General features: G+C 52.9%; 2 protein-coding genes and 1 pseudogene across 8 annotated transcripts in view; 2 read left to right on the top strand and 1 right to left on the bottom strand.

Annotated features, from left to right (window-relative positions):
- The window catches only part of Pkd1 (polycystin 1, transient receptor potential channel interacting), a 40,220-nt gene extending 38,616 nt beyond the window's left edge, over window positions 1-1,604 (bottom strand). For all 7 annotated transcript variants that reach the window (XR_007208811.1, XM_048332474.1, XM_048332476.1 and 4 more), the window contains exon 1: window positions 1,201-1,604. Coding sequence is in view for 6 of the 7 variants with exons in the window: in XM_048332474.1 (XP_048188431.1) it covers window positions 1,201-1,415 (215 nt within the window). In the remaining variant the exon portion in view is untranslated. The remainder of the gene's footprint in view (window positions 1-1,200) is intronic.
- LOC125341100 lies at window positions 1,434-5,088 on the top strand (annotated as a pseudogene).
- Window positions 5,089-11,938: 6,850 nt separating this feature from the next.
- On the top strand, window positions 11,939-19,283 carry Rab26 (RAB26, member RAS oncogene family). Its single transcript, XM_048332401.1, has 9 exons — window positions 11,939-12,240; window positions 13,312-13,422; window positions 17,319-17,360; window positions 17,458-17,524; window positions 17,690-17,742; window positions 18,024-18,089; window positions 18,188-18,244; window positions 18,345-18,421; window positions 18,529-19,283. Exons 1-9 carry the CDS (start codon window positions 12,046-12,048, stop codon window positions 18,629-18,631), a joined length of 771 nt encoding a protein of 256 aa, XP_048188358.1. The 5' UTR covers window positions 11,939-12,045; the 3' UTR covers window positions 18,632-19,283.
- Window positions 19,284-22,750: the final 3,467 nt, after the last annotated feature.

Genomic DNA, 22,750 nt, shown 5'->3' with positions numbered 1-22,750 from the left:
AATTTCTGAGAGTCCTGGGGCAGGCAGGAAGGGGGCATCTCCACAGACACGACTGCGACTGCGGCATGAATGCTTCCAGTCAAGGAACACAATGACAAGTTTAGCAGGCCTTAAACACAGCTCCCAGCTAGCCCTGAGGAACTTGCTCTTTCCCCAAGACCACTGGGCAAAAACCCCAGGACACAAGACTCCCTGTGTGGCCTTCCATGGAGCAACCAAGGGCTTTACAAAGCCGAATGCCTGGGCCCATTTGTGGTTTAACAAGAGTAGGAATACAAGAAGCTCCCCAGGGGATTCCATCCAGCACGAGTTTCTGGAACTGAGGTGTCTGGAAATGTCCAGAAAAATTCTGAGCCTCTCCAGTCCTGGAGATCAATATCTGCAGTCCTATTCTCTGCATCCTTTCCAGTCCAACCCTAGGTCCTGGGCACTGACTGCACAAGGCCAAACCCTACTCAGTTTTATGCAGACTGTGATACCTGAAACACACTGCGTCACATCTCCAAATCCACTTCTTACACCAGTAAGGCAGGGATCTGACGATACCAAACCCACCTCCACCCAGGGGTTAGGGTAATGGCTAAATGTTAAACCCTCTACAAACCTGACAAAGGCTCATTTCCCAGGATAACGCTGCGACAGAGCACCTGAGGCCTGTCATGTGGACCCGTCCACTCCCACCCTGGCCCCGGCTCCTCATGTTTCCCCTGCAATAGCAGGGGCCAAGTCCGGGGATTGGGCGGCGACCAGGCCCGTGGCCCTCACCGTTCCCGCCCCTCTTCCCCTGGACCCACCTCCATGCCCTACTTACCGGGGCCAACTCTTACACATCCATCAAATCCTTACCCGGGGTCTAGTGCCCACCACAGAAATCGTCCAACCCTAGGCCACAATTAGCCTCTCGCTAATGAGCCTCCAATTAGCGCGTTTGTCTTCTCCAAGTTACCTCCACCTCCCCGCCCCTCCCCGTCAGCTGGCGTCGGCCGCGTCCCGCGGGGAGGGACATCGTTTTTCCTCAGAAACCGGGATTTCTGGCTTGCCCTTGGGCCGGGTTTTCCTTATTTAGACCGGCGGACATCCCGGCTGGAGCCTCGCCCGGGGAGCGGCCTGGCCCGCTGCGTCTGGCGGCCCGAGCCCCGGGCCGCGCCCACGCCTGCCCGCGCGCCCGCCCGCCCGCCCCGCCGCAGAGCGGCTACTTACAGCGCGGTGGTCGCCGCGGGGATGCGCAGCGCGGGACCGAGCGTCCGCAGCCCGCGGCCCGAGCAGTTGACGCGGCAGGCGGCGCCGGGCCCCGTGTCGCAGAGACAGGGGCCCTCGCAGGGCCCGCAGCCGTGCCCGGAGCCCCCCGCCAGAGCCCCGAGCCACAGGCCCAGGCCCAGGGCCAGCGCCAGGCGGGCGGGCGCGCCGGGCGGCATCGTCAGCAGCACGCGCGCATGGCCTCGGCGGCCCGAGGCCCGCCCGCGCGCCCACGGTTCAGGAGGGGCCTGCGGATGGCATGGCGCAGCACCGGGCTGAATCCGCCGGCGGCCGTGGCCCGTCTGTGGCGCGACACCCGCACAGCCCTCCCCGGTGAGGACGCCTCCGAGGTCCTCGGCCGCCCGCTAGCGCGCTCGCGCTGCACTGCGGCCCCGACGTGGGCTCCGCCTCCTCTCCGGCAGGGGGCGGGGCGCAATGAGGCTCCGCCTCCACTCGCGCCCCCGCGTCGACGCGTCACCTGTAGGCGTGCCCAGGGTGAGGGGTGGCCTCTTTACTCTGCCGCAGCAACTGCCGGCCCCCGCAGACTCTGCCCTCAGCTCTGCAGTGCCGGGGCGGAGCCAGAGCAAGGGGCAAGCTCCGCCCTCTTGCCGCAGCCTCTCTGTGTGGGAGGTGGAGGGGGCGGGACCACGCCCCGCGCAGCGTTGGCAGGGGCGGGGCGTCTGTAAGCTCCGCCTTCTTCGCTGCAGGGCCCTCCGTGACGCGTGAGGCGGGCAGCGCTTAGACGCTGCGCCTGGGCGGTGCGAGACTGGCGGAAGTCGGCGGCTCCGCCCCGCCTCCCCGGTCCTCGTCCTTAGCCTGGGGTAGACTCCGAGTGTACCCGCCCGTGACTGGGCTGCCCGCCTTCGCTGCTCCACCCATTTCGGCATTAAAAACACCAGCCCTATAGCCTTGAGCAAAGAAGCACAGGGACAGTGCCCGGGCCCTGAGTTCAAGCCCCAGGACTGGCACACACACAAAAAAAGAAAAGAGAAATATAGGGATGCCAAGGTTAATACCATTGATACCAACAATAGACCTAAAGGAAGAGTGTTACATTAAAAAAAAAGAAAAAGACATTTAGCTGGACACGGGTGGCTCACGCCTGTAATCCTAGCCACTCAGGGGGCTGAGATCTGAGGATCGCAGTTCGGAGCCATCCCGGGCAGAAAAGCCCCCTGAGACTCTTATCTCCAATTAACTACTCAGAAAAAGTCTGAAGCAGTGCTGTGGCTCCAGTGCTAGAGTGCACAGAGAGCACAGAGAGGCTCAAGGACAGCACCCAGGCCCTGAGTTCAAGCCCCAGGACCGGCAAACAGTAAAATAGACATTTAAGTGGAGAAATGAACATAAGTATCTATTTGGAATAGAGAGCGGCCCGTTGTATTCTCAGAAATGGAGTGTAACTGCTTTTCCACAGCACTGCGTTGGAGGACCTGCTTGGGCAGGAGCTTGGCGTTGGGCGACACTGCCGCCTAGAGGTTCTTTGGGTGCCTTTCACCTGTTTCCCCTCACCCTGACCCCACAGGCTGATTGATGCACACCCCATCCAGGAGGCTGTCTGCAGAAGGTCTTGGGACAAGGCTGGGCATCTTGACACCACAGTAGCTGAAAACTAAATAAAGTTAGTAGACACATTCCCGCCCTTTATTGGTGTCCTTGATTGCCCCCATAATGGCTTCAAAAGGTTGACAGATGAGGCTGGGAATATGGCCTAGTGGCAAGAATGATTGCCTCATATACATGAAGTCCTGGGTTTGATTCCTCAGCACCACATATATAGAAAAGGCCAGAAGTGGCACTGTGGCTCAAGTGGTAGAGTGCTAGCCTTGAGCAAAAAGAAGCCAGGGACAGTGCTTAGGCCCTGATTCCAAGCCCCAGGACTGGCAAAAAAAAAAAAAAAAGAAATTGTTGATAGATGTTAAAACTTATTTAATTGGAGATCTCAGCTTCCTGAGTTACTAGGGTTACAGCCATAAAACTACCAAACTCTGACTCTTTGAATTTTTTTCCATTGACTGTGTGGCTGATGACAAGCAAGCTGTGTCCTCTTCCTTTGTCTTTTGACTTTCTATCCTGATAACTCCAGGTTCCCACCTTCCTCCACTTTGTGTCACTTCTGAGTGTCCTGTCATGATTATCTGATGTGATTTTAACCTTGCTGACCCAGAGGAGAAACCCAATGGGTCTATTCAAGTGCAACTGGACTGGACCACTCATTACCACCCCCCTGAGGACTACCCAACAGCAGAAGCTGATATGGAGGAGAATGACAGCAAGGACAACTCGGATAGCTCGTTCACAGAGGAAAAGCCTGCTTTTCTCCCCCAGGTTGTCTCTCACTCCTCTAGTCAGGATCAGATGGAGTCTGCTGAGATTCCCATTGAAGCTGACCAGTACCAAACAAAGCAAAAACTTCCTCAGGTGGAAGACAGAAAGGAGAAAGAACATCAAGTTGCAAGCTATTCAAGAAGAAAATGTGGCAAAAGAATAGGTACCCAATGAAAAAATGGAATGGAGTATCTGAGCCGGAACATCTTAAATGGCAATACCCTGCAGCAGGTGAACTACACAGAGTTGAAGTTCTCAGGGCTGCCAACTGAGGATGGTTTAAAAATATACACAGAGGAAACAGAACCAGAAGAGGAAGAGGAAGGTGAAGAGGAAGATGCACATGAAGATGCAGAGGAAGAGGAAGAAGCAGAAGCAGAGGCACAGGCGGAAGCAGAGGCAGAGGCAGAGGCAGAAGCGGAGGCAGAGGCAGAAGCGGAGGCAGAGGCAGAGGCAGAGGTGGAGGCAGAGGCAGAAGTGGAGGCAGAGGCAGAAGCGGAGGCAGAGGCAGAAGCAGAGGCAGAGGCGGAGGCAGAAGCAGAAGCAGAGGCGGAAGCAGAGGCAGAAGTAGAGGCAGAGGCAGAAGAGGAGGAAAAGGCGGTGGAAGAGGAAGGGACATTATCTGAATCAATATTGGAAGGAAATGACCCCCATATCCTATAAATGATCAATAATCCTTTGAACAAACTTCTGAAGTCAGCAAACAAGCGACAGACAGTGATGACATCGTAGTGGCACCTATGTCTGAGAAGTGTCCTAAACCAGAATCAGAGAAGATGTGCATTGAAATTGTCTCCCTGGCCTTCTACTCAGAGGCTGCCGTGATGTCTGATGAGACTCTGAAGCAGGTGTATGTGGAGTACAAGTTCTACGACCTGCCCTTGTCAGAGACAGAGATTCCCATGTCGCTGAGGAAACCCAGAGCAGGGGAGGAGATCCACTTCCACTTCAGCAAGGTGATAGACCTGGATCCAGTGGAGCAGCAAGGCCGAAGGCAGTTTCTGTTTGCCATGCTGAGCGCCCAAGACAATTAAAATTTACAGTTGTGAGTGAACCTCTGGATGAAGAAAATGAAGAATGTCAAGAAGTAGGATATGCGTATCTTGAGCTGTAGCAGGTCCTTGAATCAGGAAGAGACATTCTGAAACAAGAACTAGAGATTGGGGCTGGGAATATGGCCTAGTGGTAGAGTGCTTGCCTCATATACATGAAGTCCTAGATTCGATTCCTCAGCACCACATATATAGAAAATGGCCAGAAGTGGCGCTGTGGCTCAAGTGGCAGAGTGCTAGCCTTGAGCAAAAAGAAGCCAAGGACAGTGCTCAGGCCCTGAGTCCAAGGCCCAGGACTGGCAAAAAAAAAAAAAAAAAAAAAGAGCTAGATATTGTCAGCCCCGAAGACCAGGCTATCCCAATAGGAAGGCTGAAGGTTTCCCTTCAAGCAGCTGCTGCCCTCCATGATGTTTACAAGGAGATGAATGAAGATTTGTTTCCCTGAAGGAACAAGTGCTATCCCATTCTAAAATCTGAGTGAAAGTCTCTTAGAAAGTAACTTGCTATAGTGTAAGTTTAGTTTACTATGCTACCTAGTCTCTCTTATCATAATGGTGAGAATGTTTGTGAAACTGTCTGGACTTCTAACACCTAGTACTTTAATAGGTGAGACTTGCTTTCAGGAATGGAAAATAAAGTCACAAAAGGGGGGGCTGGGAATATGGCCTAGTGGCAAGAGTGCTTGCCTCCTATACATGAAGCTCTCGGTTGATTCCCCAGTACCACATATATATGGAAAACGGCCAGAAAGGGCGCTGTGGCTCAGGTGTCAGAGTGCTAGCCTTGAGCAGGAAGAAGCCAGGGACAGTGCTCAGGCCCTGAGTCCAAGGCCCAGGACTGGCCAAAATAAATAAATAAAGTCACAAAAGGTGAATTTACAAAAAAAAAAAACTTATCAAATTGTACACCTGCCTTTCATTTTTTAAGCACTGGGGCTTGAACTCAGGGCTTTTCATTCTTAATTAACTTTTTTCCACTCAAGGCTGGTGAACTTGAACTACATACACATCCACAGACAGCTTTTTGCCAGTTGATTGGAGAATCTCTTCAGATTTGTCTGTCCAGGCTAACTTTAAACTGGGATCCTCAGGTTTCAGCCTCCTGTGTAGCTAGGGTTACATATTTTTCATGAGTGATATTAATGGTATGTCAGCTAGACCTCTTCTGTTTTTTGTTTTGTTTTGTTTTGTTTTGTTTTTTTGGGCCAGTCCTGGGCCTTGGACTCAGGGCCTGAGCACTGTCCCTGGCTTCTTCCCGCTCAAGGCTAGCACTCTGCCACTTGAGCCACAGCGCCACTTCTGGCCATTTTCTGTATATGTGATGCTGGGGAATCGAACCTAGGGCCTCGTGTATCCGAGGCAGGCACTCTTGCCACTAGGCTATAACCCCAGCCCCTTGTTTTTGAAATTAAAAAAATCAAACCACACCCAGGTGTGCTTGCATGAATCTGTAAACTCAGCCATTTTGTTTATTTTTTTGTCTGTCATAGGGCTTGAACTCAGGGCCTGGGTACTGCTCCTGAGTTTTTTTTTTTGCTCAAGACTGACATTCTACCACTTTAAGCCACAGCTCCATTTCCAGTTTTCTGGTGGTTAATTGGAGATAAGAATTTCACAGATTTTCCTGCCCAGGCTGGCTTCAAACCACCATCCCCAGATCTCAGTCTCCTGAGTAGCTAGGATTACAGTTGTGAGCTACTAGCACTCAGCCCCCAGCTACTTTAGAAAGTAGAAATTAGAGACAGGAAGATCACAAGATTAAGGCCAACTTGAGCTATGTAGTAAGACCCTGTATCAAAAACAACAATGGGGGCTAGGAATATGGCCTAGTGGCAAGAGTGTTTGCCTTATATACATGAAGCCCTAGGTTTGATTCCTCAGCACCACATATATAGAAAAGGCCAGAAGTGGCACTGTGGCTTAAGTTGGCAGAGTGCTAGCCTTGAGCAAAAAGAAGCCAGGGACAGTGCTCAGGCCCCCAGTTCAGCCCCAGAACTGGCCAAAAACAAAAACAAAAAGAAAATGGGGTTGGGAATGTGGCCTAGTGGTAGAGTGCTTGCCTAGCATACATGAAGCCATGGGTTTGATTTCTCAGTACCACATATACAGAAAAAGCCAGAAGTGGAGCTGTGGCTCAAGTGGTAGAGTGCTAGCTTTGAGCAAAAGAAGCCAGGGACAGTGCTCAGGCCCTGAGTTCAAGCCCCAGGACTGGCCAAAATCAACAACAGCAGCAACTAAGGAATCTGGGCTCTTGCCCTTACTTCGAGTTCTTGACATGCCACCAAAATCCTGGGCTGGAGGTGTAGCTCAGTAGAACATTTGAACATTTGCCTAATGTGCTCAACATCCTCAGTTTGATCCCTAAGAAGAAGAAATAATGCAAGTGTGACAGTTAGCCTAGTCTGGGGTAGACGGTGATGGATGACTTTGGGAGTGGTGCGATTGTTACAGAGGTATAAATAATCACTTCATGTACCAGCCATGGAGCCAAGTATGTCTGTAAGAGGCTGCCCAAGAGCCTGGAGCTATTTGCCCCACTCAGTCCTCTGTGGTGGCCACAGGGCTCTTGCTCAGGAGCTGGCACTGGTGAGAGCTGGCCCTAGATTGTGTGAGAGCGCAGGTGGGTGGCCACAACGTGCAGGAGGCAAATATGACTTCTGCATGAGCTCACTTTCTTTGATGGATGTCTGCATGGCCACCCATCTGGGTCAATACCCAGCTGCTGCGGCCACACCTGCAGCCTGCCAGGGAGTGTCTTTCTGCTTTGGCTCCACATATTAGGTGCCCCTTCTGGGATGGGATGGATGGCAACCTGGTACCATTTGCCCACATGTTATCTAGGCCACCAAAATGAATAGGCTTCTGGGAGTGTCCTGCCAGAATGAGAACACATATGGGACCCTGGCATAACTGGGCACCAGCGCAGCCCCTTACATACCTGGGCGCTAGAGCCAGCACACCAATGATGCCCATTGCTTCTGGTCTCTGAGGTGACTCAGTTCTTCCTCCTTCCTCCCCACCCCCTTCTCCCCTTCCCTTCCTCTCTCGGAAGTTGAATTCAGTGCTGCTGCAGTTCCGCTGATGTCTCCATGGCAACATTCACACGGATTTCATAGAACATAAGGTGTTTGAGCTGGAAGGGCCCTTGGAGATCAGTTCCTCCTACCCTACATTTCACAGAGCAAGGAACAGGCCCAGGGAGGGGACGCCAGATATCTAAGGTTACCAAGCAAGTCGGGGACCCAGCAGGCCTCTGGGCTTCTGGCACCCTTCCTACTCCAAGACTGAAAGCTGAGCTTTGCAAGGCACCAGCTTTTTTTTGTTTTTTTTTTTTTTTTTTTTTTTTTGGCCAGTCCTGGGCCTTGGACTCAGGGCCTGAGCACTGTCCCTGGCTTCTTCCCGCTCAAGGCTAGCACTCTGCCACTTGAGCCACAGCGCCGCTTCTGGCCATTTTCTGTATATGTGGTGCTGGGGAATCGAACCTAGGGCCTCATGTATCCGAGGCAGGCACTCTTGCCACTAGGCTATATCCCCAGCCCAAGGCACCAGCTTTTGGGGGCCTTGCTGCCAATAGCTAGAGGAACCCCCCTGAAACTCAGCTTGACACTACTGCTCCAACCCAGAGCTCTCCCTCAGTAGGGACTGGAGCAGGCAGCCACTGGAGACCATTCAGGGGGCTAGGGGTGGGGGCTGGAGGAGTCAGAGAAGGCAGAGCTCTACAAAGTCTGGCTGCATTCCTTCTCCCAGCACATAGAGTTGACCTGAGGGTCCAGCTTGGAGGTATGAAGCTGGAGGACTTGGAAGATGGGGGGGGGGGGTACAGATAGAGATGACTCTAGGAAATCATAGTGGCTTGAGAACTAATGGCACATGTCACTCCAGGACCAGGACAGCAGACACCCACAAAGGTAAGTCAGGAGGCACAGGGCAGGAGCTTATAGCCACAGGCATGGAGGAATCCTGAGCCTGGGATTTCACAAATAAGGTTGCTAGGAACAGCCTAGGTGATCCCCCCAAGGGTCCTCCCTTGGGACAAGGGCAAGCATGCTGGTGCTCTTCTTCACGGAGGGACCGGCACTATCCTAGAAGTCAAGGCTGCAGCACCATTTCCAGGGCCACACTGTCCTCACTGCCTGCAGCTCCCTCCCAGATCCTGCCTCAAGCGTCCACCCTGGCCTGCAGACCTCTTCTCTCCAGCTCTGAAGAGCCCAGGGACCCAGAGCGCCCATGTCTGGCAGAGGCCACCATAGCACCCTGACCTTTCCCACCAAACTGACTCCTTGCCTTGTGTTTGTTTGCTGCCAGTCTGCCCTAGTTATTTATTGCTGTGTAGAAAATATCTCCCAAATACTTAGGAATCTTCTCCTTGCTGTTCTGTGGGGTGTACACTGAAGCTGGGACAACCACACCCAGATGGCAAATCAGTTCTGGTTTTCTTTTTGTGTGTGTGTGTGTGGGGGGGTGTTCTCTCAGTATGGCAGGCAGGTTACAAGAATGACTGCTCCAAGAGGCAAGAACTTCGGGGCCAGAAATTCATTTCTCCACTATCTATTGGTCTAAGCAACCACAGCTTTTGACCAGATTCAAGGGCTGAAAACACAGACTCTTCCTTACTGGAAAAACACCAAAGATTCTTCAGGGCTGCTGTCCTCTCTGTCCCTACTACCTCTCCTCGGGGTACTGAAGCCCACTCACCCATTGTTCTGCCCGGAGACTCCACCACCAAGCCCCTCCACCATTCCCCGAGATTCCTGTACACCTGTTTTCTCTGTGTTGCTCTGCTCAGAAACCAAGCATGCTCTTTGAACAATGTTCCCTTTGAACAATGCTCAAGCTCCTAAAGGCAACATTCAGATTTCCCTTACAATTCAGCCTCTGCTACATTGTTCAGTGGGTTACCTCCCCTGATGGTCATGTACTCCACTTACTCTGTATCTATTGATGCCTGCTCTCTGGTGAGTGTCTCCTGCTGGACTCCTATTCCACCTTCAAAATTCAGTGCAAGCTTCCTTTCCCTCTCACTTCACTCTCACACCGAGCCCATGGCAGCTTTCCCATTCTTGCACATGAACGAATGTTCTATCTTAAATCTTCGTCAGCAGCAACGTGTCCTCCTGAGGTGAGGTCCATGTGTCTCATATTTCATTCACCAATTTAAAAACTGCTTCTTGAAGCCTGGCATTGGCTTCCAGGGATATGGCAGTGACCAAGACAAGCTGCTTCCTGTGCCCAGAGAACTCACGTTCCAGAGGGGAAAACAGATGGCAGACTCAGGAACCAAGAGACATAATCATCAAAGATTAGGACTATGGAGAGACAAGAGAGCTGGGCCTGATTCAGACACCCAAGAGCTCCTACTTTTCCCAGAGAAATCAGAGAAACCAGGGGTGGTCATACACCCCTTTAATCCCAACTCCTCATGTGGCAGGAGCAGGGGGACCAAGAGTTCAAGGACAACCTGAGCAAAGGTAGAGGTGAGCTCCTGTGTCACAAAAACAAACAGCAACAAAAATAAAGCAGAATAAACCAAAAAAGGCTAGAGGCACAGCTCAAGTGGCAGAAGGATTGCCTCACAAGTACAAGGTTCTGTGCTCAATCCCCAGGCAGAAAGAAAGAAGAAAAAAAAAAGGTGAGAAGTCAGAGACCTGGATTTTTATGTAAACTCCTAATTTTACAGGCGAGCCTACTCTGCTCTGCTGGCCTCCCACTTTCCCCGGCTGGCCTGCTCCCTTCCTCCTCTTCAGTGCCTGCCCCACTAGCACCGCCCTACCCTCAGGATGCCCTACTTTGCAGCACCAAACTCTCCGTGCCATGCCCAAAGCACACCCTGGGCAACAGCTGGCAGGAGGGCGTCAGATGCATCTCAGGATCCTGAGGCTAGTGGGTGTTGGCTTCTGGGCTCCTGGCCGAGACCCTGGGCCACCCTTCCTGAACACGGCTTGTGAGCATGGGACACGTGGAGTCCTCTGCACCACCAAAGCCCACAGGGTGAGGAGACAGAGGGAGATGAGGAAAGAAAGGACATTTGGGGGGAGCTCTAAGAGCACATCCCTGGGTTTCCACCACATCTCTGACAGGACCCCAAGAGGTTGATTGGAGCCAATCCTTCCATGAGATGAGTTCTGGAGCTAGAGTTCTCAAGGGTAAATCCTAGTTCTGCCACTTCCTAGCCCTGTGACCTGGGACAGCTCCCTCCTAACCTTTCTGGGCCTGTTTCCCCATCTGTACATTGGGGCCCTAGAAGTTCTCTGACAGGCAGTTTTGAAGACACCACATAACCTAGTATATGACAGCACCCAGAGTCCCCGTCTGGAGGGATCACTGCTGGGTGGCACAGCTCCACCTGGGTCTTTGCAGGTCTCTGACTCGCTCCCCCCTCCAACCGACTAACCTTTCTCACTGGGCTCTGCCAGTCAAGCTGTCCTTCCAGCTCCAAGAAGTACTTACTACACCCAGGACACTGCCCTCAGCACTTGCTTCCCTCAGCTTTGATTCCCCCAGATGTAGCTCTGGAGACCCGAGGATCTTCAGTGGGGCTCCCGGAACCCAGCTCCAGCCAGCCTCGATGGCTGGGGGCGCGTCAGGCCCTAGAATGCTGTGCACGGTCCACTTTTGGTTTGAAGAATAGAATCAGCACTCGCAGCCGCGTAGGGTTGGAGCCTGGAATAGGAAGGGCAAGGGGCCAGTCATGCCAGGAGAGGGGGCTTGGGAGGGGCCCCCGAGGGGTGCTGCCAGCTGCCAGGCTGGCTTCCTTTGTTCCCTCTCAGGTCTCCAGGCTTCAACGCAGGTGGCAGAGCACTGTTCCCAGCGTGTCCTGCCTCCGATAACCAGCTGTCAGCTGAGCTCGGGATGCTTTAGCACAGCTGGAGCTTCCTGGACCAGCGCGCCCTGGAGGCGACAGAGGGCGGGGAGGCAGTGGTTCAGGTGGCAGGTTTCGAGTGCTCGCCCGGCACCCACGTCCAGTGCCTGGGCGGTGCGCAATTCACCGGGGAGACTCGGATGCTGGCGCGTCTTCTCCCGGGTGCACTGTCCCGCGCCTGGGTCCATGCACCCAGGGGCCCCGGCTCTGGATCCCCGGGCCTGAGCTGTCCCACCCACCCGTCGGGGGGCCCGGGGTAACGCGCGCTGGGGCCGCGTCCCGGGCCTCGGGCCCGCCCAGGGGGGCGGCGGGGTCCTGTGGATGGCGCCTCCCCAGCGCGGCCATTGGCGGCGGCGGCGAGAGGCCGGGTCTGAGTGGCTACGCGAGGGGCCTGGGCGGAGCCTGGGGCGGAGCCCAGCCCGGCGGCCGGAGCCCGGGATGCTGCCTTCGCCGCCGCCGCGGGACAGGTTTGGGTGTGAGTCCGGATCCGGGTCGGGCTCCGTGCGCACTGGGAGCCGGACGGCCCCGGGCGCGGCCACGGCAGCAGGAGCGCACCGGGTGCCCACCGGCCATGTCTAGGAAGAAGACCCCCAGGAGCAAGGGCGCCCGAGCGCCCGCCGCCCCTGCGCTGCCCACCGCCAACGGGCCCCGGAAGACGCGCTCCGGCCCCGCGCGCCCGAGCTCCGAGGCGGCGCCCCCCGGGACCCCGCAGTCTAGCCGGCCCTCGCTCGGCGGCGGTGGCGACTTCTACGATGTCGCCTTCAAGGTGAGACGAGCACCTACCCCCTCCCCCGCAAGTGCAGCAGGTGGCGTCAAGTCCGGGACAGAGGGGAAGGGCCCGGGGTAGGGGACGTGGCCTCCCCGCCACCCCCACCCCCCACCCTCGCCGCCGGCCCCCGTCTGGAGCGGCGCCCTGCAGCTGGCACGGTTGCACCAGGCGCTGCACGCGCGCGCGCACAGGCGCGCACACAGCTGTCAGGCCTCGGTTTGGGGGCATTCAACAGCTGGCAAGCCTGCCCCCCTCCCCAGGTGGAGGGCCGCACTAGGGGTCCCCACACATCAGAGCCGCCCAGGGGCCCCTCACCGACCCTCGCCATCCCCCACTCCAGCTCCCGATTTTTATCGTTTCCCATATGTTGCCTTCCCTCATCCTCAGGGGCTTCGGGTCTTGGCATTTTCCCCCGAAGGGAGGAGGCCAGGAAGAGGTTTGCTGGTGGGAGTTGGGGGGGTGGGGATTTAGGCCTTCCCCGGACCAAGGCAGAAACTATGAAATAGACCAGGGTCCACAGGAATACCTCTGGGTTTTGGAGCATTTGGTAGGGGCTGGGCTGGACAAGGACAGGGCCTGGTAGCCCCTCCCCAAGCATGCCTGGGATGATGGATCATTTGCTGGGGCTTGTTTGAAGAAGCTCCCTGGCACAGACCTCCTACAGGACTGGGCAGGTCACAGCTGACACCTTCTTCCCCCCACTCTGCTCCCCATTAAACACCAAATACTGACCTCCCAGATCAAGCATGGTGTCGGAGGATAAGGTAGTGTTCTGGACAGGCAGGGCTCTGAATGGGAGCCACTGCCCTCAGGCCTCCTCTATTGAGATGGGCACTGTTGGAGAGGGGACAGAAACCATTAGGGGCAGAGAATGGAAGTTCAGACTACTGTAACTGCTCCCTCTCCCACCCCCACCTCCCGCCCCCAGAAGCCTGGAATGCCACTTTTCTCTCCTGCCTCTCACCCATTGTCCATCTCTGTCCAGAACCATTCAGGGCAGACCCTGTGATTGGGACAGCACTCCAGTCTCCTTTTCTCAGCCTGACCCCCTCTGACCCTTCTGCCTAGGTCATGCTGGTGGGTGATTCTGGTGTGGGGAAGACATGTCTGCTGGTGCGCTTCAAGGATGGAGCTTTTCTGGCAGGCACCTTCATCTCTACTGTGGGCATCGACTTCCGGGTGAGCATAGAGGCTGATGTCCCCAGCTCTGACTGGGCCCAGCCACACCTTGGTTCCTTCACCTTGATTCACTCAGGCCCCCCAGACCCTCTGGTAGCTGGTTCCCCCTCACTCCATCTGGAGCTACAGCTCAGGGTAGAGCAGTCATTAGCCACCTGACTGCATCCCTGTGCCTGAGGAACCCTCCCAATACCTAAGGGGGTGCCTGCTCCAGACCAAGGCAGACATAGTTTCTCCCATGCCAGGGATTGGCACTACCCTAGGGCTGTGTCTCTGCCTCCTCGAGTGGTGGCAGGCAGAGAGGACCTAAAACTGGGCCTCTGCCCAGGACTTCAGGCCTGGTGTCAGAACTGCAGCCTGGGATAATTTTCAGCATTTGCTTGAGTGTGTGTGGGGGGGAAGTGCCTACCTTGGGGTGTGGACACCTCCCCCAGCATATCAAGTAGGGCTTGGGGGCCCATCAGACGGAATCCCACGTGCTGAGGTGCTGGTGTAATCTTGGCACATTCTGAATTCCCATTTATTTTTCTCACCCTTTAATTAGACCCAGTTAGCAGGAGGCTGAGAAGGCCTGGACTAGGTGTTATGGAGCAGTTAACTTGTTTCAGAATCATTCCATTCTTGGTATCTTTAGCAAGGAACTGAGCGACACCCATGAGTAATGAGAAAGCCACAGGTTTATGAAAGCAAAAGTATACTCCACAGAGTACGAGTGGACCAAACAAGAATGCAAGACCCTGAAAAGTACTGTGTTAGGGCAGTTTTAAGCTGAATTGGGTTGAAGGTCCCTGCTTTATTGTGATGGGACAGTTTTGAGTGGCAGCTTCTGATTATATATTTCCTTTATGGTACACATTCTTACCTACATGCATCAGAAAAAGCCCATGGGGCAAGCAAAATTTCAATGCATATATGGTAATGACCAGAAGCTGATCTGGGGAACAAAGTGAGATCCCATACATCCTTTTTTGGGGAGTTACCCTTCAGTGAGAAACTTCCTCCATCAGATACTCATAGCTAAGTCAGCTGCTTAGGTTGAAGATGCCACCTCCCTCTGTCATTTCTATTTCTTCTGCTTCATTTTACCCAAGATGTGATGCCAGCAAGTCTTTGGGAGGTGTGAAGACTGATGGTTTCTTCTGTATTGGGCTGGCAAGGGGTGTAGCCCGTACCTACTGGGGGCTGCAGAAGTCTTGCTTCATTCTAACCAGGAGAAAACAGTCTGAGGTCAGATGCTTCCAGGGCTCCTCCGGCAGTTACTCTCTTCTGCCAGAAGCTTTGGCTGGTGCCATTAATTTTGCCCATAAATACTTCTTGAGAAATAGGATGGAATTTCCTTGGGGACTATCATTTTTTAGGCAAATGGCTCCTTGATGAAGGGAGACAAAATAAGTAAATGCATTTAGGACTCATGGCCCAGGACATAATCCCAGGGTAATCACTACTGAGGGGGCTTTTGAATGGAAGAAATGATATTAAAACCCTACTGTACATAGATGCCAATAGGTTCACTAGCCAGTCTCCCTGCTTGTTCACTCAGCTTGTCAATAATACTGGTGTTTATTTTTTCTTTTCCTTTCATTCTTTTTTTTTTTTTTTTTTTTTTTTGTGTGTGTGTGTGTGTGTGTGTGTGTGTGTGTGTGTGTGTGCTGGTTCTGGGGCTTGAACTCAGAACTTGGGAGCTGTCCCTGAGCTTCTTTTGCTCAAGGCTAGCACTCTTAACACCTGAGTCACCACTTCTGGCTTTTTTTAGTGGTTTGTTGTAGATCAGACTCTCACAGACTTTCCTGCCTGAGCTGACTTTGAACTGCCATCCTCAGATCTCAGCCTCCTGAGTAGTTAGGACTACAGGCATGAGCCACTGGTGCCCAGCTTACATTTTAATTGTTTCCTAAGGTTTTTTTCTACTTTTCTGAGGAATTTATCACTTTGTGTACTCTGCAATAATCCAGATCTAGGAACCACTTCTTTAAGGGGATCTTACCACTTCCAGGGCCCTTTCTGTCCCCATGGCAAAGGCTTCTGCCCAGCCAATGAGTGTGTCAGCCAGGACCAGTCATTTACACCCTCTAAGGAGGCATGTGGGGCCCATTTGGCCAGCTATCATCTGATGTTCTCTCTGGATAGATTTGACCAGAGGGGACAATCATGGTCTAGGGTTGTGGCAGAAGAACGGGTGAGAAAAGCTGTTCCTAATCTGGAAAAGCTCTGCTAAACATTCCCTGGGTGGAATCCACAGCCCTATGGAAAGCATCAATGCATAGATTTTATGAACTTTGACTGGATTGCCCAGGGCAGAAACTGTTCGTTAACAAACCAGGTTCCCTCCTTCTGACACCTCCCTCCATGTGAGCGTTTCTGATGCATTGTGGGTAATTTGCAACATAAAGGAAATGTTATATAATCCCAGACTGCCGCCCCAAACTGTCCATCACCAAGGGGGAGGGACCCTCAAAACCCTCCCTCAATCCAATTCAGCTCTGCGGGGGCTTTGAGCCCTTGTTCCTCCCACTCCTACTCACTGGCGTGTACTTTTGCATTAATAAACCTGTGGCCCTCTTATTGTTCATGTTTTGCTTAATTCTTTGCTCCAGATGCCAAGAACATGGAATGGTTTTGAAATGAACCCATTACCAATAATGGAGAGATGGGGAACGGGGTGTGTGTTGGTGTGGGGGGGTGTATCCTGGGTCTCCTGAAGCTCTGTGGGAAGGCTGGGGCAGGAAAGGCCTAGTAGGAGAGTGGCCCTTTCCTGTTCTGGTTTCCCTTTTGGCTCTGGGATAAATGGTGAAGGAGGTTGGGCTGTTTGGTTTGCATCTCATTTCAAGGTACCAGGGGAAGTGAGGTGTCTTCCTCAGCCTGGCAGATGGCCGAGCCTGGTTCCCTGGAGACCCAGAAGCACCCCAACAGGAACTCAGGAGGGAGGTAGTGCCCAGTTCAGCTACACAGGATCTCAGCCTGTGTGGTTGGCTTCGGGAGCAACTGTTTACCAGTCACTTCTGGGTTCTGTGGCTGTGCTGTTGGATCAGGTGGGCACAAACCCAGTCCTTGGGAAACACAGGTCCCATTGGAGACAAACAAACATCCTAAGCTGGGTGCTAGTGGCTCGAGCTTATAATCTTAGCTACTCAGGAAGATAAGAGGTCTGAGGATCAAGGTTCAAGCCAGCTAGAACAGAAAAAAAAAAAAAAAACCACGAGACTTACCTGCAATTAACTACCAAAAAAGCTGGAAGTAGAGCTGTGGCTCAAGTGGTAGTAGAGTGCCAGCTGTGGGTAAAAAAGCTAAAGGACAGCCCCCAAGCCCTGAATTCAAGCCCTGGTACAGCACAAAAATATCCCTATCTCGAACCATTTAAATTAGCCTTTTTTTTTTTTTTCTGGGTGAGATGTGTTATCCCATACATATAGCAGCTCATTAAGCTATCTGAGCAGCCCTAGGAAGGACACCCCAATGATACCCATTTGCAGGACACTGGGGCAGCTAATAGTGGACCTGAGTCATGACCCAAATGGTTTCAAGTAAGTGCAAATGGCTGTCAGCAGTAACAGCTCATCCTGCATGAGTCTATGCTCTAGACAGGTGATCAAGGAAGGCTGCAAGCTCTGCGGAGAGGGAGCAGGGTGCTATCCATGGTGGTGGAGGGAAAATCTAGACTGGAGAGAACCTAGCAGCCCTTGGGTTTCATTGGAAGCACAGACTGCAAGCAGATAAGGGAGGTGATGCGAAGGCAGAATGACTTAAAAGACCACCAGTGGCAGGGCAGGGGTTCCGGTTTCCCTACCAGTGAGACTGGGTTCAGCGCTGACTTGCAAGCCCCTCTACTCTCCCCTTGGAAGTCCCAAGGCAGAGAGTGGCACTGGGCCCTGGCTGGGGGCTGACTGATTCTGTTTCAGAACAAAGTTCTGGATGTGGATGGCATGAAGGTGAAGCTGCAGGTGAGACAAGCTTGGGGGGGGGGGGCAAAGGGAGGGTGGGAGAGGAGGGAGCACCAGAAAGAGGCCAGGCATCATAACCAGAAACTTGTTGCCACAGATCTGGGACACAGCTGGCCAGGAGCGCTTCCGCAGCGTGACCCATGCCTACTACAGAGATGCCCATGGTGAGCACCCACCAGGGGTCAGGGGAGTCAGGTCTGCATCCTGTGGGTGACACAGGTGAGGGTATAATGCTGCCATGCCCCTGGGCCTGGGGTGTGTGAGCAGCAGGGGGTGGGCTGACAGGAAGCCACTGGGCTCCAGGGGTATCCTTACCACTCTGTCCCCAGCACTGCTGCTGCTCTATGACGTCACCAACAAGGCCTCCTTCGACAACATCCAGGTCAGTGGCATCTGCTCCCAGTGGAGGGAATGGGCCATTAGGGCCCAGGTGGCACAAGGCTCCCCAAGTTCTGAGAGCCCTCAGACATAAGTGACGGGCACTGATGATGGCACCCTCCCCCTGTGAGCCCCTCCAGTGACATCCAGCTCCACCAGCAGGACCCCTGGGATCAGGTGCCTGTGAGGTGGGCACCTCTGCCCAGCCCACAGGCACCAAGGTTCCAACAGGACAAGGTGTGAAGGGGGTAGGAGCCCCCAGCCTGGTCCCAGCTCTCCCCACAGGCCTGGCTGACGGAGATCCAAGAGTATGCCCAACACAACGTGGTGCTCATGCTGCTGGGAAACAAGGTGGGAAGCCTGGCCCCATGGGGGAAGGCTGGTGAGGGGGAATGGATGTGCAAGCCACAGGTTAGGCATCACCAAAAACCCTGTTGTGCTGGGGCCAGGTGGACTCTGCTCAGGAACGCGTGGTGAAGAGGGAGGACGGGGAGAAGCTGGCCAAGGTGAGTGAGGGCGCCATGGGTGGTGAGGGGTGCTTGTGAGGCAACGGAGCCTGGGCTGCCCCTGCCGGGCCACCATCCAGTTGGCACTAGCTGTCTGCAGGAGTACGGGCTGCCTTTCATGGAGACCAGTGCAAAGACCGGCATCAATGTGGACTTGGCCTTCACGGCCATTGCAAAGTAAGTCCTGGTCCTCAACAGGAAGTCCCCTCAAGACTCAGGGCACGGACCCCCTTGTGGGGGGGTACTGGAGGCTGTCTTGTTCCATCATCACCCCCGCTCTGCAGGGAGTTGAAACAGCGCTGCACCAAGGGTCCCAGTGAACCCCACTTCCGGCTGCACGACTATGTTAAAAGAGAGGGTCGAGGGGCCGCCTGCTGCCAACCCTAAAGCCTGGCTGAGCTCAGCCCCACTCTGGAGGAGCAGCTGCATCCTGGAAGGCTGGACAGGGGGTGTACATTCACCAGTGGACACTTCTGCTTCACCCAGTGGGCACCCCGTGTTGACCACTTCCAGGACTTCTGGACCAAAGCTTCATCTTTGTCCCAATGGCTATGTCAATCCTTGGCCCAAACAAGCAGACCTCAAGGACATCATTAAAAAAAAAAACAAAAAAAAAAAGTCCTTGGTGGAGAGGTGGGGGCAAAGCCTCACAAGTGTACAAACCATGCCAAGGCGCTCTGCTGCCCCCTCCTGGCCATAGGCCAGTGCAGTGCCTGATGACACCCCCGCCCCCCAAAGCCATGTGTCCTGCCTTGGAACAGAGGCCTTCATCACGAAATCATGTACTTATGTGTCCCAAGGACCACAGCCACCTCCCTTCTCCTAGCTTACTCCCAAGATACTGGCCCAAACAAGATTCTGAAGCAATTTCTAGGCTTTGGCCTTGCACTACAGCCAATAAATACGTGGGAGATGGCAGAAATGCCAATTGGCAAGGTGGGGAACTAGGCTGGGCCTTTCTATTTACCGACACCAAGCTCTCCCCACCCCATTCTTAAGGCATCAAACCAATCATGATTGCATTGTTTTCCAATCCTACTGAATGAATAAAGGCGTTTTGTCTGTTGACGATTGGTTCATTAGAATTTAGAACCTCCCCATTCTTACGCCATACAGATTCACTCAATTTTGATGTGTAGTTACTTTAGTATAGCACTTTACCACTTGAGCCACAGCACCACTCCTGGCTTTTGAGTTAACTGAAGAGTCAGTCTCATGGGAACCTTCCTGCCTGGGTTGGCTTTGAACTGAAATCCTAGGATATTTTGGGGTTTAGTCAGGTAGTAAACATTTCCTTTTGGACAATGCCACCCCTCCCATGCCCACAGTCCTGTATAAATTACCATGTTCCAGTGTACAGTAAATCTAGCTTCTGCATAAGAAAATGTGCCTTGTCTCTGAGCTGGGCTTACATGTCACTCAACAGCATTTGCTCCAGGTCCATCTTATTTCCCTGCTAGTTGACATATTTTAATATGTAGTTTTTATGTGTTTGGAGGGGGCTTTATTGCAGTGTTGGGGCTGATGCTCCAACAGGGCCCACGCCCAAAGACCCCTTGTTCTGCTAATGTATCTAAAGCTAGCCTACTTGAGGCCATTTTGCCAGCAGCACCAAGTGGTCTAGCTATTCCCTGATGGGATCCCTAGTACAGTTGAATTGTTTTCTCTTTTTTGCCAGTCCTGGGCCTTGCACTCAAGGCCTGAGCACTGTCCCTGGCTTGTTTGCTCGAGGTTAGCACTCGACACTTGAGCCACTGGCACCTTCTGCTCATTTACTGTTCTCTGGGCTTATAGTCTAGTACTGCAGGTGGTAAGGCTGTTCAAGGCATTAATAAGCAACCACAACTTTTGTGGGTTGTGGGCCCTGGGTACTGTTCCTGAGCTTGCAATCAAGGCAAATACTCTACTTTGAGCCACAGCTTCCCTTCTGCCTTTCCCTGAGCTCATTGGACATAAGTCCATGGACTTCCCTGGACAAACTTGGCAGACTGCGGTCCTCAGATTTCAGTCTGAGCAGCTAGGATTACAGGCATGACACACCAGCACCGGCTTTAAACAAAGCTTAAAAATTCCAGTAGCAGATATGAACCTTGACTTTGCTTACTGTTCCAAGACACCAGGGGGTGTGATATTCCCACTTATGATCCCAAGTCTGCACTAATTTCTAAAGCACTACTGGTCGAGCAAATCCCCCCACCCCCCCAAAGCAGCATTGCATTTTTTTTTTACAACTCTGCCTAGTCCCCTCCAGAAAGGTTTCCACAAGAAAAACACTCAGACACATGGTCATATACAAAGGAATTTAATGTCAGGACCCCAAACAGCTACCTTATTGGTGTAGAGCAGTAGCTGGGCAGAGCTACAGGGATGGACTTTATGGGGTTCATGTAGGACAGGAGCAGGAATTCCACTGAGGTTGTCCTAAGATTTATGGTTACAGCTGCCTCTTTGGAAAAGGGCAGTCTCATCTAATTTTGTGGAAAGGTCATGCTTTACTTATAGTTGCTCATTGTTGAATGGGATGCAAAGGGGCTTAGGCTTACTCATCCTTGGAGACCAGGTCCTCAGGATGTGTCGATGTTGTCTTCTGTAATGTTGGGTAGGCTTGGTTCCAGTTTCTTTGTTATTGGTGGGAGGTCCTGTGGGCCGATGGAATTTTATATTACAATTGTAAATCCAAAGTGGGCACCCTGAATCTCGGTGGCTGTCGGGGTGGTAAGAATCAATGGGTAGGACCATAGTAGGAAGGCTGGAGTGAGCAGAGGATTGAGGCTAATGGGAACTGGAGACAGAGGCAAGGGTGCTTGGGAAAGATGTAGGGAGGGAGCTTGTTAAACAGTATAGTTCCAGAGTGGGTAGTTTCTCTTGAGAAATTGAGTCCCACGCTTGTGACTGGCCTCTGGAATATCTGGGCTTTGTCATAGAGGCTCTGTAGCCCCAAGCAGAGCTATGACTCTAAAGAAAAATAAAAGCTTTTACGTTGGGAAATCTCTTTCCATTTTACCAAGTGCTCACAGAAACTATAAAGGCCCCCCAAAATATCAGGGTCCAAATCGGATTCCTAAGGAGGGGGAAGGGCAGGCCGACTGGAGAGCCCTGACCCCAAATCAGGGCATCCATGAAGTCTTCCCCAAGAAAAATCACCCGGACACGTGGTCACACACAAAGGAAATGGAATTTAACGTCAGCAACCTGACTGGCTACTTCGCTGGAGTAGCAGCTGGGTGGAGCTACAAGCATGTTTTTTATGGGGGCTACGTTCGTGTAGGACGTGAGGGCGGGAATTCCATTGGGGTGTGCTAAGATTTGTGGTCGTAGCAGCACAAATAATTGCTTTAATGGGGGAGGGGGAGGCCTGTTGTTGGCGATTGCAGCTGCCTGGCTGAATTTCGGGGAAAGGCCATGCTTGGCCGCAAGGCCTAAGGTGACGAAGTGGCTCCTAACAAGGAGGGATTAGACTAACACTGAAAGACCCCCAAGCGGTGGGCTGTCTTTCTATCTGAGGAGACCCCCAGAGATCAACGAGACACACGAGGGCTGCAACAGCAAGAGGTTTATTGCGAGTTACGGGTACCCGGGCGTCCAAGTCCTCGCAGGGAGGTGGCGCCCCAGAGCTCGATGCCTAGGGGTTTTTATGGGGGGAAATCGCGGAAGCGGGCTTACAGAAGCTGACAGCAAGGTTACAGGGATAGGGATTGGTCAGTCCAAATAAGGCAAGGAACAGGGTTACATGACTCTGATTGGTCCACGTTGGTGAGCCTGAATGACTTTTCGTTTTCCTGTTTTTGCAACCCTTGGTTCTCGAAAAACTTATTTTGAACTTATCTGTTTGGCACAATCTTGAAACCGCCTAGTTTCGGTTCCTGGAACTGGCTATTTTTATGGTCTTAAATTCCCAGAACCCCGACCAGGTGTTGGTGTTGACTCACGCTTTCTTGCCCTTTGCTTTCTGCCTGGCCTTACCGACTTTTATCAATCTGGGATCTGGGTAGGGGTCTTTCATCCCCCCCTTTTTCTATGAACTGAATAAAATCCTTTATTCCTCTTCTCGTTGCCTTAACTGATGGTATTGTTGAGTGAGAACCAAGGCGTGGGTGATAGACGTCCTATCTTTTATAAATTGTACAAGCCTGTTAAGGATGCAAGGGCCAAAAAGCAATATAAGCAAAATAATCATAAGGGGCCCCATTAGGGTAGAAAGCAGGGTAGTGAGCCAAGGGGACTTATTAAACCATCCTTCAAACCAACCTTGACCAGATTCAAAGAGCTGCTGTCTTTGCTTTAGTCTTTCTCTAAGTTTTGCCATACTATCTCTCACTAATCCTGTGTGGTCTGCGTAAAAACAGCATTCTTCCTTAAGGGCCGCGCACAATCCTCCCTCTTTTAGGAACAGTATATCTAAGCCTCTTCGATTTTGCAACACTACCTCAGACAGGGATGTCAAAGATTTTTCCAGAGCAGTCACAGATTCCTCCAGGGCCTTAATGTCAGTGTTCATTGCCGCTT

Source organism: Perognathus longimembris, chromosome 23 (genome assembly GCF_023159225.1).
Source record: "Perognathus longimembris pacificus isolate PPM17 chromosome 23, ASM2315922v1, whole genome shotgun sequence".
Taxonomy (NCBI): Eukaryota; Metazoa; Chordata; class Mammalia; order Rodentia; family Heteromyidae; genus Perognathus; species Perognathus longimembris.
The sequence above is the reverse complement of the archived record's forward strand: the minus strand, read 5'-3'. Positions and strand labels throughout refer to the sequence as shown.

What these genes read in the sequence shown, in the direction of transcription:
- Rab26 (XM_048332401.1), top strand. Translation starts at nt 12,046, where the DNA reads ATGTCTAGGAAGAAGACCCCCAGGAGCAAGGGCGCCCGAGCGCCCGCC. An exon ending in TCATGCTGCTGGGAAACAAG is followed by an intron (nt 18,090 to 18,187) that starts GTGGGAAGCCTG and finishes TGCTGGGGCCAG; the next exon opens with GTGGACTCTGCTCAGGAACG. An exon ending in GCCTTCACGGCCATTGCAAA is followed by an intron (nt 18,422 to 18,528) that starts GTAAGTCCTGGT and finishes CCCGCTCTGCAG; the next exon opens with GGAGTTGAAACAGCGCTGCA.